This window comes from Palaemon carinicauda, chromosome 36, assembly GCF_036898095.1.
Source record: "Palaemon carinicauda isolate YSFRI2023 chromosome 36, ASM3689809v2, whole genome shotgun sequence".
NCBI classification, from domain to species: Eukaryota; Metazoa; Arthropoda; class Malacostraca; order Decapoda; family Palaemonidae; genus Palaemon; species Palaemon carinicauda.
In genome coordinates, this window is record NC_090760.1 from 2,335,903 (window position 1) to 2,355,455 (window position 19,553).

A 19,553-nucleotide genomic window follows, 5' to 3' on the forward strand; every position below is an offset into this window, starting at 1 on the left:
GTATATGGTGTAAAAGAGAGAGAGAGAGAGGAGAGAGAGAGAGAGAGAGGGAGAGAGAGAGAGAGAGAGGAGAGAGAGAGAGAGAAATATGTATGAAAAATCGGAATTTTGTTCCGTTGGTTTAATCGCCTAGTGTTGCAGCTTATCTCACCTTTCCATACCTCCTCCTCCTCCTCCTCCTCCTCTCCCGTCTACTTCTTCTTCTTCTTCTTCCAGTGAAAGCGAAGAAAGACAGCTCTGCAGGTCCGGGTTCGTCGAACTAAGAGAGAGAGAGAGAGGGGGGGGGGGAAGAAGAGAGAGAGAGAGCAAAGAAAGTTCCTATTCGAACGAGTTAACCAAGCAACGTGGTGCTCGCCGGACTAAGAGGCGATCCAGAGATCCAGCCCCTAGATCACTTTCTACCCTGAGACCATTTTCCAGGGCTTCGAAGTCAAGTCGCTCTGTACCGTCCTGTCCCCCTCGCCGATCGATAAGAGCTAATGGGCTATTGGCTACTTGTTCAGTAGGAGATGTAATACCCGTTCTAGTAGGGATAGTAATTTTAGCGGGAAAGGAAGAAGTTAGAAGCTGTTGCCTAGGTCGTGAGTATCTTAAATAGTGATAGTAGATCATCAGGAAGATATGCTCGTCCTTGACATAACACATAACAGTAGTAGTAGTAGTAGTATGAGTAGGAGTAGTAGTAGTAGTAGTAGTAATAGTAGTAGTAGTAGAGACAAGATTTGAGACTCCATATTAGTTACAAATGTCGTAGATATTTGAGTAGTAGTAGAGATTAGCACCAAAGAGATAATTTAGTTCTTGACATAAATGCGAGTAGTAGTAGTAGTAGTAGTAGTAGTAGTAGGTAGTAGTAGTAGTAGTGGTGGTTATTGTTGTTGTTGTTGTTGTTGTATTAGTAATGCGTAGTATTTGTATACGTATTTAACAAATCAGATCCTATATTACAGAAGGTTCTCTGGAAAAGTATTATTATTATTATTATTATTATTATTATTATTATTATTATTATTATTATATTAGCTAAACTACAACCCTAGTTGGAAAAAGCAGGATGCTATAAGCCCACGGGCTCCAACGGGGAAAAATAGCAGCGAGGAAAGGAAATAAAGAAATAGATAAACTATATGAAAAGTAGGCTTTAATAAACAATTAATCTAAAATATTTCAAGAACCTTAACATTTTAAATAGATCTATCATATATAAACTATAAAAAAAAGACTTAAATGTATGCCTGTTCAACATAAAAACATTCGCTGCAAGTTTGAACTTTTGAAGTTCCACCGATTCAACCACCTGATTAAGATATAATGTTGATTATGATAATGGATATGATAGATTTCCTGTCTCCTTTGACCAGAAACAAGAAAATAGTTGTTAGTTATGCAGGAAATAAAACAATAAAACATTTTTCATAATTCTGATCACCCTTTACATTCAGATCTTCCCGGACAGTTCCATCCTGTTCGTAATACTTGACCGCTGTTAATTCTAATAGCCAGGCCTTCTCCATCATGAGGCTCAATACTACACAGTATTCTTGAAGTTTTATTCCAGCTGTGACCAAGTTGTAGAATGATCTTCCCAATCGGGGTAGTTGAATCGGTAGAACTTCAAAAGTTCAAAATTGCAGCAAATGTTTTTTTTTTTTATGTTGAACAGGCTAAACATTAAGTCTTTTTATAGTTATATATGAAATATATGTTTTGATATTGTTACTGATTTTTTAAATATTTAATTTGGATTGTTTCATATTTCTCATATTTTTATCTATTTTCCTTATTTCCTTTCCTCAATGGGTTATTTTTCCCTGTTTGGTGCCCTTAGGTTTATAGCATCTTGCTTTTCCCAACCAGAGTTGTACCTTAGCTAATAATAACAACAACAACAACAACAACAACAACAACAATAATATAATAATAATAATAATAATATTCAAGACTTCAAAGCCTGTCTCCTTCCCTGTCTCGTCTGAACACTTGTTTTTTAACCCCAGATACAAAAAGAAAAATAAGTATCTATGGGTAGTTTTGTAGAGCTAATTTTCATGTTATATCGGTGAAGGAATAACACCAAGAACAAAACACAAGAACAATTAAAATCAAAATAATAACTTGAACAAATCACTAAAAAAAAAAAAAAAAAAAATGCAGCCGATAACTAAAGCAAAATATAAACAACATTATTGAAATTAAAATTATTAATACTATAAAAATATCAAAATTATTACAATTACTATTATTATTAAAATTAATACTTATGAAAAATGTTTAAAACTATTAAAATTAGCATTATTATTGAATTTATTAAAATTATTAGTACTGTTAAAACTATTGAATTACTATTATCAAAATTATTAAAAATTATTAGTACTATTAAAACTATAAAAATTACTCTATATTATTGAAATTGATAAAAATTATTAAAAATATTAAAGCTTAAAATTACTATTATAATTGAAATTATTAAAATTATTAATACTATTAAAATATTAAAACAAATAAAATTACCATTATTATTCAAATTATTAAAATGATTTTAACTATTAAAACTATCAAAATTACTTTTATTAAATTATCAATATTATGACAGATGAGAAACAAATGGAATTATAACAGCTAAAACAATCTCTCTCCTCTCTCTCTCTCTCTCTCTCTCTCTCTCTCCTCTCTCTCTCTCTCTCTCTCCATGTAGTTTATGATTTGTAATTTTTCCGTTCATATCTCTCTCTCTCTCTCTCTCTCTCTCTCTCTCTCTCTCTCTCTCTCTCTCTCTCTCTCTCTCTCTCTCTCATATTTGTAATAAAATTATACTTTGCGTTTATCTTGCAATAAGATTATATATATTTTCCATGTGTTTTAAAATGAACCCCCACTCTCTCTCTCTCTCCTCTCTCTCTCTCTCTCTCTCTCTCTCTCTCTCTCTCTCTCTCTCTCATCTCCTCTCTCTCTCTCTCTCATGTTTGCAATAAGATTATATTTTCCTTGTGTTTCTAAAATGAACCCCCACCTCTCTCTCTCTCTCTCTCTCTCTCTCTCTCTCTCTCTCTCTCTCTCTCTCTCTCTCTCTCTCTCTCTCTCATGTTTGTAATAAAATTATACTTTGCGTTTACCTTGCAATAAGATTATATTTTCCTTGTGTTCTAAAATGAACCCCCACTCTCTCTCTCTCTCTCTCTCTCTCTCTCTCTCTCTCTCTCTCTCTCTCTCTCTCTCATGTTTGTAATAAAATTATACTTTGCGTTTACCTTGCAATAAGATTATATTTTCCTTGTGTTCTAAAATGAACCCCCACTCTCTCTCTCTCTCTCTCTCTCTCTCTCTCTCTCTCTCTCTCTCTCTCTCTCTCCTCTCTCTCTCTCTCTCTCATGTTTGCAATAAAATTAAACTTTGCGTTTATCTTGCAATAAGATTACATTTTCCTTGTGTTCTAAAATGAACCACCATTCTCTCTCTCTCTCTCTCTCTCTCTCTCTCTCTCTCTCTCTCTCTCTCTCTCCTCCTCTCTCTCTCTGTGAAAAACGAAAGGGAAAGTGAAGTTTGGTTTGAGGTAGTTCCTGGTTCGTGTATCACTGGCATTTGACTTTCCAATCATAGATTGAGTTTGAGTTGGAATTTCTCAAGAGTTCAATTGAGTTTGAGTTGGAATTTCTCAGAGTTCAATTGAGTTTGAGTTGGAATTTCTCAAGAGTTCAATTGAGTTTTTGAGTTGGAGTTTCTCAAGAGTTCAATTGAGTTTGAGTTGGAATTTCTCAAGAGTTCAATTGAGTTTAAGTTGGAATTTCTCAAGAGTTCAATTGAGTTTGAGTTGGAATTTCTCCAGAGTTCAGTTGAGTTTTTGAGTTGGAATTTCTCAAGAGTTCAATTGAGTTTTGAGTTTGGAGTCAAACTATTCGTATGTATTTTTTTTTTTTTTTTTGGAAAAAATACAAATTGGGATATATGAATGAACATCTAATTTAACCATAGTAAATTATAGTTAAGTGATTTTTGGGATTAAAAAAAATAAATAAATAAAAAATAATAAAAAAAAATTGATACATGAATGGATAATTAATTCAATTAGAGTAAAATTTATCTAATTGATTATATAGTTAATTATATATAACTATATTAATATAAAATAAACTGAAAAGTCTCAGTTGACATATTACCGAGAATATGAATAAAGAACAAAAAAAAAAATATATCGAAAGATGTTTGAAATAATAAGGAAAATTAAAGACAGAAAAAAATTATGTATGTGAATCATAAACCAATAAAAAATATATAGAAAAATGTTTGAAATAATAAGGAAAATTAAAGACAAAAAAAATATATGTGAATAAAAATCAAATCAAAATGAAGAATTTTGAATAAACGCAAAGAATGATCACTTAAAATTCATATAAACAGGATGAAATGAATAATTAGAATAAGTTAAAATGATAATTATAAATAAAAAAATTTCTTTTCATGCCCATTCTAACATACTCCAATCCGCTACCAGCAACCCCCCCCCCCCAAAAAAAAAAAAGATAAAGCTTAAAGAAAAAAATTCGCGAAGCTTTCTTTTAATAGCACATTGAGGTTATTCAACTCCTGCCTTGGAACGCGTATAGATAGACAGCCAGGTAGAAAGGAGCCCTGGAAGCGCGCTTGTATAGATGTGTCTGTCTGTGCGCTGTCTAAAGGTATCCGGGTTTAAGGGAGAAAGCTGAGGCCACCTTCAAAGTTGCAAAGCTGCGTTTTTCATTGCAATGCGAGGCCCTTTCTTCCGCCGGCATACCAGGCAGCTTTCGAATGCTTGGACGCGGCTTTGACTTCGGCCGGAGCGCGCATGACGTCTCCGAAGCCATTCGGCTCGTCGTCGAAATGGCATGCGAGGTTCCGAATCCCTGGAGTCAACTTCGGCTTCGGAGTCTTTTGTTTACATTTCCAGACGTCGTCGACGGATGGAAGGCAACTGGCTCATTGAATATCCATAACGTAAATCAAAGTTTACGAATTATTCTATTATATATCTAGATATCTTTCTATCTTCTTTCATACACCCCATTCCCTTCTACACCGACCCCTTTCGAAGGAATGAAAACCTCCTCAGACGCCAACTGATTGCACCATCGAGAAACGCCCAAGCAACAACCAGTCGGAGGACACGGCTTGCAGTTCTCCGCCAGCGGTTTTTGCAAAAAGGACGCGTCCAAGGTGCCGGCAAGGTCGTTGCTACCTTCGGAGGGCCACGGACGGGGTCTGCGGAGGACTTGGATGAGTAGGAGTGTGGGGGAGTACACTGTATATCCTGTGGGTGGCGGGGAGGAAGGTAGCAGCCTTGCAGGACTTGAGACTGGTTTCCCGTCGTGGAATTTCTGAAAGAAAGGACTTGATTTGAGTGGAAAGATAACTGGTTTGTGGGTTTAGAGGAAGGCGGCCATATGCCAGCGCTGGCACTTGCCCTGGAGGTCACCATCGTTAGTGCGTTAAGGTGGTTTTGGAGTCGGAAGACTGTTGGGGGCCTCTGGATTCGCTCCAACCGAATGAGATTGAATCGAGAGAGAAGGCTGAAGGGATACTGGTATTATTATTATTATTATTATTATTATTATTATTATTATTATTATTATTATTATTATTATTATTAAGCTACAACCCTAGTTGGAAAAACAAGATGTTATAAGCCCAGGGGCCCAAACAAGGAAAATAGCCCAGAGAGGAAAGGAATCAAGGAAAAATAAAATATTTAAAGAACATTAACAACATTAAAATAAATATTTATTATTATTATTATTATTATTATTATTATTATTATTATTATTATTACTTGCTAAGCTACAACCCTAGTTGGAAAAACAGGATGGTATAAGCCCAGGGGCCCAAACAAGGAAAATAGCCCAGAGAGGAAAGGAATTAAGGAAAAATAAAATATTTTAAGAACAGTAACATCATTGAAATAAATATTTCTTATTATTATTATTATTATTATTATTATTATTATTATTATTATTATTATTATTACTTGCTAAACTACAACCCTAGTTGGAAAAGCAGGATGTTATAAGCCCATGGGCCCAAACAAGGAAAATAGCCCAGAGAGGAAAGGAATTAAGGAAAAATAGAATATTTTAAGAACAGTAACAACATTAGAATAAATATTTCTTATATAAACTATTAAAACTTTAATAAAAACAAGAGGAAGAGAAATAAGATAGAATAGTGTGCCTGAGTTGATTCAGAATAGATAAAGAGATAGATGGAAGAAATAAGAGAATTATTAAAGAATGGAGAAGTATTCTTAAAATATCGGGTTGAAAAGGGAAAGAGGAAATATACGTACGCTGTCAAAAAAAAAAAAAAAAAAAAACTAATTTTAATCGGAAATTCTCCGTAAAAATATACTGTTCTCAACCGTATTTCAGTAAAATACAGGCGACCGTAATTCTACCATACTTCGTTATTATATTTTCCGGGTTAGTGACCGTAATATCACTAATTTATATCAATATTTCCGTTTTTTAAATGGTATATGGCTGGCAACATTTATTCCAGGATTTTTACCATTTTTACGGTAATTTTTTAACATTGTAAGAGAGTAACACTAATATAAAGATCATAAATGGACGATAAAAAACGGATATAATAATGGAAAGAAAGTTAGCAATACAACAAAATAGATAAAAATTATAAAACAAATAAAAACGTAACACGAAATTATTATAGACCTCCCTTTGACCTTAGAAATGGCCAAAAATTAAAAGAAAAATAATAGAATTAATTCAGAAATAATACGACAGGAAATTTAGCGAAGCATATTTAACAGACATTAAAACATTATTAATTATATACTTTTTATCCAGCAAAGAGAAGAAAATAAAAAATTTTCCTTTTATAAAACTTTGCCAGATTTTCACTTTTTTTTCTTCTTTCAACTATTTTTCCTTGATAAATATATATCTTCTATTTATCACAACTTTCTTTTTACGATTTCTTTTCCTGCGTAGGAGGATCTCTCTCTCTCTCTCTCTCTCTCTCTCTCTCTCTCTCTCTCTCTCTCTCTCTCTCTCTCTCTCTCTCTCTCTCTCGTCATTTTACTTTAAGGCATTCTTGAACATGAAAAATATTAACTCTTTTCACAATAAAGGGTAATTATACATAAATTTAAAATCTATACTAAGTTTCATGTCAGTTTTGTTTTAATAATTTCAATGCTGATGATAATAATAGAGCACCAGCCACCCGTTGAGATACTACCGTAAGAGAATAATTGGGTCCTTTGAGTGGCCAGATAGTACTACATTGCATCCCTCTCTTTGGTGACGGTTCATTCTTCCTTTGCCTACACATTCTCCTCTGTCCTCATACACCTGACAGCACTGGGATTACCAAACAATTCTTCTTCACTCAAGGGGTTAACTACTGCACTGTAATTGTCCAGTGGCTACTTTCCTCTTGGTAAGGATAGAAGAGACTCCTTAGGTACAGTAAGTAGCTCTTCTAGGAGAAGGACACTCCAAAATCAAACCATTATTCTCTAATCTTGGGTAGGGCCATAGTTAAATACTCTGAACGAACGAGGTAAAACGACAGTGGAGGTCCTGTAGAGAGTGGGGTTCCCCTGCTGTATGGGACCGGAAAAGCTGCCATCAAAGTAAAGTATGTAAAGTCTCTGTACCATGGTCTTCCACTGTCTTAGGGCTTAAGTTCTCTTGCTTGGGGGTACACCCAGACACATTTTATCTTTTTTCTCTATTATTGAAGTTTTTATATGTATTGTTCATATTTAATGTTACTATTTTTAAAATGTTTTTTTTTATGGTTCAATGTTATTATTCTTAAAATGTTTTATTTTAATTGTTCATTAATTATTTTGTTGTAGTTTATTTATTTCATTGTTTCCTTTCCTTACTGGCCTGTTTTTCCCTGTTTGGGGCCCTTGGGCTTATAGCATCTTGCTTTTCCAACTATGGTTTTAGTTTAGGTAATAATAATAATAATAATAATAATAATAATAATAATAATAATAATAATAATAATAATAATAACTATAGAACGAGGAGCCGTTACATAGAACCCCTTTTATTTAAGAACTGATCTGACTCTCATAGATACATGTTAAATAAAATGTATTTTTCCCTTAAAGTTTTCCTTGCTATATATACCGGTCATGATGTTAAATCTACGTTATCCTCTGTTATTATCATGAATAATAAGTTTTAGGTGGACATTTACACATAAATTATACTTGAATTAAAGAAATTTACCCTGAATATATAAAATATATCCAACACGTGGTAGCCATCACATGTGAATCTCTATATACGATTCTCTATGGCAGCAACATAACCAAAACAATGTCGGCCCTCAATAAGCAAATATTGAATAATTTCGTAAGTATATTTGTCACTTTGGCTTTGTCTAAGAGCCCAAATATTATGATTAATCACATGATATAATATTCTATGGTGAAATAATGTCTTGATTATTTTCAATTACCTTCGGATATTGATAACATCTCGTCTTAAGGTCCTCAATTTTGGAAAGAACCTCGTGTTTATGCTATTTTTGGCACTTGGGGGCCATTAACAGACCCAAAGGCTAATTTTTTACATTCTTCCTATTTAAGTAGTATATTTTTACCCTATTGATGATTAAGATATTGTTAAAAACTATAGGGGTTGTATGTATGATAGCGGCCACCTTGTATATATGATGCAGGGTGACTAAGGATACGGCAGTTTAAGGCTGGTCGCATGGGGGCCATCAACAGACTCAAAGGCTAATTTTTTACATTCTTCCCATTTCTGTTGTATGTTTTTATCCTATAGATGATTAAAATATGGTTAAAAACTATGGGGGTTGTATGTATGATAGCGGCCACCTTGTATGTATGATGAAGGTGTGACGGTCTGAACGATCCCCCGGTCTCAGAATTCTCCTTGACATTGTATAATGGTTCTTTTCCGCCATTAGCTCGCTTCGCTCGCATGAAAATAAAACGTCAAGCTCGTATGTACTGGTAAGCGGTAATGTTGAGCTGCGCACGCTAACATTACAGGAAAATAAAACATCAACCTCGTATGCACTGGCAAACGGTAATGTTCGCGCATGTGCAGATTATCAAGGAGAATTCTGAGACCGGGGGATCGTTCAGACCGTCACAACGGCTGACTAAGGGTACGGCAGTTTAAGGCTGGTCGCAGGGGGAGCGTTAGCTCGCCCTGAGGTAAGTAGGTAAGGACACGACTTGTAGGATAGGTTAGGTTAGCTAGTGTCCATTTTTTATGCACGCTGGACGACGGCAGTGTAAGGGGGTTTGCATAGGGGTGACAGCCCCCTTGTTAGTTAAGTAGGTAAGGACATGGCTTGTAGGTTAGGTGAGGGGGTTAAAGTTGAGCTTCGTTAATGTCCATTTTTAATCCACAAGGGAGGAAATGGCCGCTGATATACAAAGGCTCCAAAAATATCTACGATTTCGATTTCGTACAAGGTACCTTGGTGTCGTTTTCTTACTCCCCTGATGACTCCTTCTCCGTCGACTCTTCCCCAATGGGAGACGGTAAATTTGTATCATGGAGAAATAAACGGTTTGTAGAAAATTGGATTGCTTATTATTGTATTTTGTGTTGCTTTGAACGTTTTTGATAATGATTCCTAGCGGAAATCCATATTTCTTGAGTTATGGTGGGTCGACTACTAACTGGAAAGCTATGGGGGAGCCTTTGTATATCAGCGGCCAGGTCGTCCTGCGTGCATAAAAAATGGACGCTAGCTAACCTAACCTAACCTACTAGTCGTGTCCTTACCTACGTACCTCAGGGTGAACCCCCCCCCCCATGCGACCAACCTTAAACTGCCGTATCCTTAGTCAGCTGTCATCATACATACAAGCTGGCCGCTATCATACATACACCCCCTTGTTCGAACACTATAAAGGGCTCAACGTTGTATGTTCTAAAACGCTTTGTTAAAATTTATTTATTTTCAATATTGGAATATGCAATATGACCATAGCTCTTATTTCATTGATCAAGTTAATAATAAAAGGGTTAGGGTAAAAACGTGCGTTTGATATATTTAGTCTAATCATTGGAAATGGAAGCCAAGTCCATGTTCGAACAGATGCTCGAGCGCGAGGCTACAACTCGTCCCTTTGTTAAATGAGTATTCACCCCTTTAAGTTTGTATAATTGATAATTAACGCTGAAATCCTAGCCCAGGGCGTTAACACGCGTAGCGAAACATGTTCCGCTTGTCAGAACATAGGAGGAATGATGTAATTTTTAATCGAGAGCGAAGCAAGCATACGGCAGAGCAAACACCATTGAATCATTTGCTTAATTAAGTAAAGAAGTATTTGTAATACAACGAACGCTGCTACCAACGACTCCATAGAGAATGGGATGGAAAACCCCCTTTTCTATGCACCCGATAGTCCTGGCAAACAAAAGCTGCAATTTTTGACAGTGTTTCATCACTGTTACTCAGTTTTGATTATGATAACTGTTTTTTTATTACGATGACTGGCTCAAATAAAGTTTAAAAAAGTGAATTTAAATATCAACACAATTAGATAAGTACACAATACTTTGAGGTGTTTCGAATATGATTGATGACGTTACTTAGCCCTTTTACCCCCAAAGGACGTACTGGTACGTTTCACAAAAGCCATCTCTTTACCCCCATGGACATACTGGTACGTCCTTGCAAAAAAAATGCTATAAAAATTTTTTTTTTTCATATTTTTGATAATTTTTTGAAAAAATTCGGGCATTTTCCAAGAGAATGAGACCAACCTGACCTCTCTATGACAAAAATTAAGCCTGTTAGAGCAATTTAAAAAAAGTATACTGCAAAATGTGATGGGAAAAAAATAACCCCTTGGGGGTTAAGGGTTGGAAATTTCCAAATAGCCCGGGGGTAAAAGGGTTAGCGCAAACCCATAGCGGGGTATATGTTTGATAGCGTCCACCTGTATGTATGATTACGTTCAACTTAAAAAATACGGCGGTGTAAGGGGGGTTGCAGAGGGGAGACAGCCCCCTTGTTAGGTAAGTAGGTAAGGACACGGCTTGTAGGTTAGGTTAGGGGGGGAAAGTTGAGCTTCTTTAATGTCCATTTTTAATCTACAAGGGAGGAACTGGCCGCTGATATACAAAGGCTCCCGAACAAGTAACTTATGGCAAAAGCACTACAGCACTGATCACTGAACGGTAGAGGTCCTTCGCTTCGCTCTGTTGAGCTCGCATGGCCAACTTTGTCAGTTCAATGGTGGCCAACCTACCTTGTCAGCTCAGCGGCTGCAAGTTCAACGATCGCTGATCACCCTGACGATCGCCGATTGTCTGCTCATGCTTTCGCCAATCATCGATCTCCAGCTCACTGATCTCCGATTGCCAACAGGCATCTCACTTATCACCTTTCGCCTGTGACCTCAAGCTCTCCTCGGTCTTGTCGTTCGCCAGCTTTACAGCCCTCGTCAGACCAAGTGTCCTCGCCACCTGTTCATTAACGAACTCTGTCTCGTGACTCTTTAGCTACAGTAGTTCCAACCACACGGTCGCTCATCCTTCAATGACCTGTTGCCAGATGGTCGTTCACCATTCAACAATGGTTACCCGCTCGCAGACTTATCTAGCGGGTTGCCATTCACCTTTGGCCCTTCGATCGTTGAGTCAACCCAACGATCAATGGCAAATTACCGCTCACCAACTGACCAGGCAGCCTTTGTTTGCTCATTAGCCACCATCTCGGGTTCACAGATTGCCAATACGCCTATATCCGACAGCTCGCTCGCCGTTCGCCATCACACCGATCCAATAAACGATCGGCAGGCGATCGGCAGTCCCCATCAGCAGCTTTTCGACAGGTGACTACTCACAAGCACTCTCCAACTGCACAGTGGCCATGATGACCAGCCCTTGACCATTGTCAACGTTCGTCACAACGTTGCTGTTGTAAGGAACAGAGTCACCCCCGTCAGGGCGCAAAGCAAGGCCAAGCGTTGCTTTACCCACTTCTTCATCACTTGAGGCTTAGTTCTCTTCCAGGGAAGAGTCCTTACGCAGGGTATCGCGTCCCGTTCACTCATCTTTCCCTTCATGGGTCAAGACCCCAGCGTCAACTAGTTCCAATGCGAAGGGATCCACAAAGGAGCTGGCTCTTTGGGTCGATGTCCACACCATTTTGGAGAAGGTTGGACAAACGGTAAGACCACAGGTCTTCATGTGCACGCTGGACCTAAAGTACGCTTATTTCTAGATCCCAAACCATCCATCATCAGAAGACTGGTATACCTAGGAATGATTTTAGACACCAATATCCACAAAACCTTCCCATCAAAAGTCAGGATAACAAGGCTGAGAAAGGTCGCAAGACCTTTCATCAAGATGAGAAGAACTCCCAGCCCAGAAGTGGCTATGTCTCCTTGGACACCTATCATCCCTGGCCAGTCTAGTTCCCAATGGCCACCTCAGGGTTCAATCTATCCAGTAGCAGCTTGAGGACTATTGGAATGAAGCCTTCGATTCCCCGGACATTCTGATCCTTATGGGACCAGAGGAACGGACGGACCTCAAGTGGTGGGGGGCAGACAAAAATCTGCGGATGGGTGTAGATTTTCTCCCCCCCCCCCGGACTTGATGCTGTTTTTAGACACATCAAAAGAGAGAGGGGGGGGGGAGGGGCAACGTGCTGCACCACACAACCTCAGGCCTCTGGCCAGAGTCCGAAAAGTACCTTCACATAAGTCTCTTAGAGATAAAGGTCATCTTTCAGTTCCTGGTGGGCCACTCAGTGGTGGTGATGAGCAACAACACTACAGTAGTGGCACACATCAACAAACGAGGAGGTACTTTTTCACAGCCCCTATCCCATCTAGCAGTAGAAATACTGAGATAGACCGAGGTCCACTTGGTACCACTATCAACCCACTTTAAATCCAGGTAAAAGCAATATGCTCGCTGACAATCTGAGCAGAGCATCTCAGATAATGAGTACCAAGTGGACTTTGGATCATCTAGTAGCCAACAGAGTACTGACTTTGTGGGGTTCTCCAACCATGGATCTGTTCACAATGGCCCTTAACTTCATGCTCCACAATCCCAGACCCCAAGGCTCTCTGCCAAGATTCATTCCAACAACAGTGGGGACAACAACAACGTTTATGCCTTTCCCCCGTTCTGTGTAATGAGAATGGTACTCAACAAAGCCAGAACATCAGTCAACCTACCAATGACTCTCATAATACCTCTATGGCATCATGCGGAATGGTTTCCAGATCTGCAGCTCTTGACGGAACCTCCAAGAGAACTCCCTCCACAACACAATCTACTCTGACAACCGCACATCGACATCTACCACAAAGCTGTAGCTTTGCTACGACCGCAACTTTGAGACTACCCAGCACCTCCTCACTCAGAGAGGATTTTCGCAACAAGTTGAAATATTCCAAGCAATAGCAGAATTTGTTGGGTATTTGTGGGAGGAAAGATGCCTTTAATTTTTGGCAGTGAAAGGCTATCGCTCAGCATTGAGCCTTGTCTTCAAACTGAAAGGAAGGGACATCTCATTGCTAGATCTTTCCTTACTCATATCAACTTACAAATTTACCTGTCCTCAGTCGGAAGTGAGACCTCCCCCTCGGAACATGGTTCGAGTTCTCTGGTCTCTAAAGAGGCCTCCCTACGAACCACTACACCTGGCAACAGTTCGCCACCTGGCTTGGAAGACAGTGTTCCTACTCGCTTTGACCTCGGCCAAACAGGTCAGTGAATATCATGGTCTCTCATTTGACATTACCCATTCAAGAGGAGGGGGACAGGTAAAGTTCAGATTCGTCCCTGAGTTTGTTGCCAAGACTCAGAATCCAGGGGTGACAGATCCTAGATTCGACCCCTTGTGGATAACGAATCGCCGCTCTGTAATAGACGATCCAGATCATCTTTTGCTGTACCCAGTGAGATGTTTAAGGCTCTATCTCAAGAAAACTGCAACAGCCCATCCCTGGGTGCCTCTGCTTGTCATCAGCACCTGGAGAGACAAGAGGAGGATCACCAAAAAATCCATCTCTGCATGGATTCAGAGAGTCATCAGTTACGTTCTGAATCCTGATACCCCTCCAACACGTCGACCCAGAGCTCACGATGTCAGGAGCATAGCTACGTCCATAGCCTTCAAAAGAGATTACTTTGTGGCGCAGGTTCTATAAGCAAGGTTGTGAAAGTTTCAGATGACTTTCAAAGCCCATTACCTGCAAGACGTGACCTGCAGGAGCTCGTTACGGTCTCTTTCGGTCCTGTGGTGGCTACACAACAGCTGGTTGAATACCTCAAGCTCCTTATTAGACAAGTACCAGAAAGTCGAGGGTACTATTACCCGGTTTTAATCTGTGGGAATTAAAAGGAATGAGTGGCTCTTTTTCTTTTCTTCATCCTCCCTTCTCATGGGGAAAGCAGTAGCCTGGGTTCTTTGCACAAGCTGACCTCAACCACTGCAGGTAAACCATGCTCCCTTGTGTACCTAGTATTGTGTCAATACTGTTATGTCCTTATACCCTGGTGAGGTGGTATTGGGAAAGTTTTGATTACCACAGTTAATTTCTACAAAGACTCGGAATAACTTTTACCTTGACAGTCACACTGCTTATCTCAACATACAGCGTGCGTAGGCTGTAGACCTTGTGTAGCAAGGTTTAGCTAGGTGTTAGGGTCTCGTTATTTTTAATACTGACCTAACGAATTTAATGGCTGGTTCAGCTCCGTTGAAGACTATCTCTATTTTATAGGATTCTGGTTTGTATAGCTAGGAAAAATACAAATTACTGTCCTTTTGAAATTCTTTATATTTTTCCTCATTTTCAGATTGTGAAAAATCGTCCTGTCATTCGGAAAGGGAAAGCTCACCTTGCCAACCGGCTGGTCAGACGTTCTCAGGAACTGCGCAATTCAAAGACAGATAATGACCTGAAGAAGAATAAGAACTGCCGGAAGGCAGACAAGTTGATAGAGGAAATTAGAATGCTGAGGGTAATTACTCAATTCTTGAAGTAGTGGACTGAATTTATCATTTGATTGATATCTGTACTGGTAGTGCCTCTTTATTCAATGACAGATATCAACTAGTAATGTTATCTTCTTATACTAACATGTGAAGACAGACCAAAAGTTCAATTGTTCCGTAACTGACATACAAACCACGCTATTTAATAGGGGTATTACTTTCGGCGTAGCTGAAATGACGAACCATTAAAATTTAACGAGGGTTTACTACCCACACCGCTAGTTAGCGGGGGTAGGGGAGGGTAGCTTGCTAAACCCCCCCCCCCCTCACACACACCTGTGCTTTAGCTCACTTTGCTCTCGGCTCGGACGGTAGTCGGACGTGTCCGTTCTCATCCTCGCCTCTCTCTTGGCAGCCATTAATGTCTTTTTGCTTTTTCTTCTACAGGTTTGAGTGTGAAGTTGGCCTCTGTGATTATGCGCACCTGTCCTGGATTACCCGACCGCCCCTGTGGAACATTCATGTTGGAGGTCGAAACAGACCCTCACACCCTTTGCCCTTATTGTAGGGGCCAACGGTGTGATAGTGGTAATAAGTGTGGTGAGTGTAGGGAGTGGTCTACCTCCCAGTGTGACAGGTTTTCTCGGCGACGTAAGAAGAAGTCCAGGTGGGATATTTCTCCTTCGAAGTTTTCTTTGAAAAAAGAAAATCCCAAAGACTCTTCTTCCGTTGCCCAAACCTCCTCCGAAGCTCCCACTCGATCGATCTCTGGTAGCGTAGACCGTGGTTCTGTTTCCCGAACTCGGGGTTTGAGAGATGGCGTTGCCTCCCCTAGCGAGGCAGCTCCACCTCTTCCCTCGGGGGAGGATTTAACCTTAACAAATTTGTTTCAGCTTTGGTCTTCCTTGGGGCTCGAGGGTTCGCCCTCCAAGGAAGCGCTTCTTGATATCATTCGATTTGGTGCCACTGTCAAGCAATCGCCGACTTTGTCAGAGGTTGATCCTTTGTCTATTGTGGTGTCAGGTATCCAATGCGGTATCTCCTAATACCTCTGCCTCTTCCCATCCCTCAGTAGCTGAAGGCTTAGTTTCTCCCGTTCCTGCTCAACCTACGAGGGAGAAACTAAGTCCAACAGTCTCTCCTACCGGTGATTCTCCCCCTCAGGGGAGTTCACTCACAGAGACTCCTCTTCGGAGGACTGGTGAAGGTCAGCTTGCTGATCCAACGGCCCCCAGAGGGCGTATACGTCGCAAGGCTCGCCTTCCTCTTCGCCGGAGAGGCCTTCCTTCACCTTATAAAGCGGTGAGGAGGCGCCTCTTCGGTTCATCATCGTCGTTGCAGTCCCCCGCAGAGGAGCCTCGTCAACGATCACCGACTGTTCCTGCTACAGTCCTGGACCTCTCTGCGGATCGTTCGCGATTCCCTTTGGTGGAAGGTCGTCCTTTTAAAGGGCACGTCGACCTTCCACCCGTCAGACCTGCTGACCTGCCGTCGCCGTTCCTGGCAGCTGATGCACTTTACGCGCCTATGAACCCTGTCTATCATAGTCAGGCAACGGTCCCTTCGGGGCAACAAGGGCGTACGCGCCATCGTGCACACACATCCCTTACGCGCCATGTTGGTCATGCGCGCCAATGACCTCCTGTACGCTAGGCTGTACCTGAGATAGTGCGCCAGTGCTCACCTGCGCGCCAGCGCTCACCTGCTCGCCAGCACGCCACTTTTTGCCAGCGCTCTCCTATGCGTCAGCGCTCGCCAACATGCCAGCACTCTCCTGCGCGCCAGCGCTCTCCAGCGTGCCAACGATCTCCCGCGCGCCAGTGCCCACGATTCTCCCGAAGAAGAGCCTTTGGGGACAGGAGACTTCGCTGCGAGTCCAACATCCGGAGGAGAGCTACAGGAGTCAGAACATGCGTTTTGGCAGGTTCTGACTCTTATGAGGACTCTCAATGGGTTTGCCGACCCAGAGATTCCCCCTCAAGAGGGCAGACACGGTCTTGGACCGAGTATTTGGGACTCAAAAACTTTCTAAGGCCAGTGTGGCTCTGCCCTGGTCTCAGGGGGTTAAGAGTACCAGGGACATGATCGCAGTCCAACTCTCTGAGTTAGCGTCTTCCAACTGATCCAGTGCCGGCAACAAGCTTCTCCCACCTCCTCGCGTGCAGCAGAGGAGGTACTTCGAGATCGTAGAGGAGCCTTGTTTAGCTCTTCCTCTTCACCATTCTTTGGAAGGGCTTACCAGGGGAGTCCCTCTTGAGAGACTCTCCAACCGGCAGGTCTCATTCTCAGCGACTGAGATCCTTAATCAGGAGAAGGTTGCGAAGTGTGCTATGCAAGCCACTTCGTGGCTGGACATCTGGTTAGGGACCTTAGGTATCCTGATACGTTAGGAGGATTTCTCCAAAGAACGTACCAGGAAAGCTATGGAGACGTTCCTCCTCTCAGGCACTTGCACGATCGAGTTTCTGGCCCACGAAGTCTTGAACTTGTGGGCGAACGCCATCCTGAAACGTCGGGATGCGGTGGCTGCGAGGTTCCATCAGAAGGTCCTTAGTACCGAGATAGCAGGCTCAGGCATTCTTTCGTGGAAGGAACGAACCTGTTTGAGCCTAAAGACGTGGAACATGCTGCTGAGAGGTGGAGGAAGTCCCACCAAGACTCCCTCCTACATAGGGCTTTGACATCCAAGCCCTATAAGCCTCCAGCGCCCCAGTAGTCCCGTCCTTCCAAGACCACAAAACCGACAACGGCAGCGAAGGCAGTGGTGTCTAAGCCCTTTCCTGTCAAGGACAGGGAAGGCAAAAAGTCCTCCAGGGGAGGGAAAAATCCTAGAGGGAGCAGCCAAGGCCGCAAACGCTAGGATTGGCAGTCCCCCTGCATATCCACCAGTGGGGGGATGCCTACAAAGTTGCGCAGACAGGTGGCAGCAACTCGGGGCCGATTCCTGGACGATTTCCGTAATCAGTCAGGGATATCGCGTCCTGTTCACAACATCTCTACCTCCCCTGATGACGAATCCAGTGTCATTGAGCTCCCCTGCCATGGGATCAGCAAGGGGGCAAGCCCTTCAGGCAGAAGTTCAGACCCTGTTGAAGAAGGGCGCTCTCCAAGAGGTCGTCGACGGGCCCCCAGGCTTCTTCAGTCGACTCTTTCTTGTAAAGAAGGTGTCTGGAGGCTGGAGACCAGCCATCGACCTCTCGGCTCTGAGCAAGTTTGTCAAACAAACTCCGTTCAGCATGGAGACTGCAGACACGGTCAGACTTGCAGGGAGACCACAAGACTTCATGTGTACACTGGATCTGAAGGACGCGTACTTCCAGATCCCAGTCCATCCGTCTTCAAGGAAGTACTTAAGAATCAGCCTAGACAACAAGGAGTACCAGTTCAAGGGGCTGTGTTTCGGTCTCTCCACAGCACCACAGGTTTTCACCAGAGTGTTCACCCTAATATCATCGTGGGCACACAGGATCGGCATCCGTCTTCTCCGTTATCTGGACGACTGGCTGATCCTAGCAGACTCGGCGTCATCCCTTCTACAACACCGAGACAAACTTCTGGGACTTTGCCAGGATCTGGGGATCATGGTAAATCTCGAGAAGTCCTCTCTGCTTCCCACTCAAAGACTGGTATATCTAGGCATGATTATAGACACCAATCTCCACAAAGCCTTCCCATCAGACGACAGGATAGCAAGGCTGAGGAAGGTCGCAAGCCCCTTTCTCAGACAAGAAAAGCTTCCAGCCCAATCGTGGTTACGTCTCCTCGGTCACCTCTCATCTTTGGCTCATCTAGTTCCCAACGGTCGCCTCAGGATGAGATCCCTCCAGTGGCGACTCAAGTCCCGGTGGAATCAAGGTTACGATTCCCCGGACGTCATGATCCCTATGTGACCTGCGGAACGGACGGACCTCCAGTGGTGGGTGATAGATGAGAACATACGAAGAAGAGTGGATCTTCTCGTCCTCCCCCCGGATTTGATGCTGTTTTCGGACGCCTCAAAGAAAGGGTGGGGGGCCCACGTACTGCACCACACGACCTCAGGCCTGTGGTCAGAATCAGAAAAGTGCCTCCATATAAATCTCCTAGAGGTGAAGGCCGTTTTCTTGGCCCTTCAGCAGTTCCAACAATACCTGGCGGGTCACTCTGTGGTGGTGATGAGCGACAACACCACAGTAGTGGCTTACATCAACAAGCAAGGAGGTACCTTTTCGAAGCAGCTACCCCATCTTGCAGTAGAGATACTGAGATGGACCGAAGTCCACTCGATTCCACTATCGGCACGTTTCATTCCAGGCAAGAGGAATGTGTTCGCCGACAATCTGAGCAGAGCGTCTCAGATAGTGAGTACCGAGAATGCGGCTGGAAGTCATCAGCCCGAGTCCTGCACGTGGGCGGCACTGGAGTGATGGTCGTTGGAGAGATGGCATGAATCAGGTCTATCCCTCGGCAGCTTTCAGTGCGACTGAGCAGCCAGAAATGGAAGCCCCACTGCTCACCCCTGGCAGGGAAGGGTTTAGAAAAGGTAACCTAAACATTGGCTGATTCACTACCACCTGGGTGGATAACCGCATCCACCAAGG

At 42.0% G+C, this 19,553-nt stretch overlaps 1 protein-coding gene across 1 annotated transcript in view; it reads left to right on the forward strand.

Moving 5' to 3' along the window:
• Positions 1 to 8,233: 8,233 nt before the first annotated feature.
• The window catches only part of LOC137628717 (uncharacterized), a 61,899-nt gene continuing 50,579 nt past the window's right edge, over positions 8,234 to 19,553 (forward strand). Inside the window, exons 1-2 of the mRNA XM_068359871.1 lie at positions 8,234 to 8,363; positions 14,835 to 14,999. Coding sequence (XP_068215972.1) covers positions 8,328 to 8,363; positions 14,835 to 14,999 — 201 coding nt within the window. The 5' untranslated portion in view covers positions 8,234 to 8,327. The remainder of the gene's footprint in view (positions 8,364 to 14,834; positions 15,000 to 19,553) is intronic.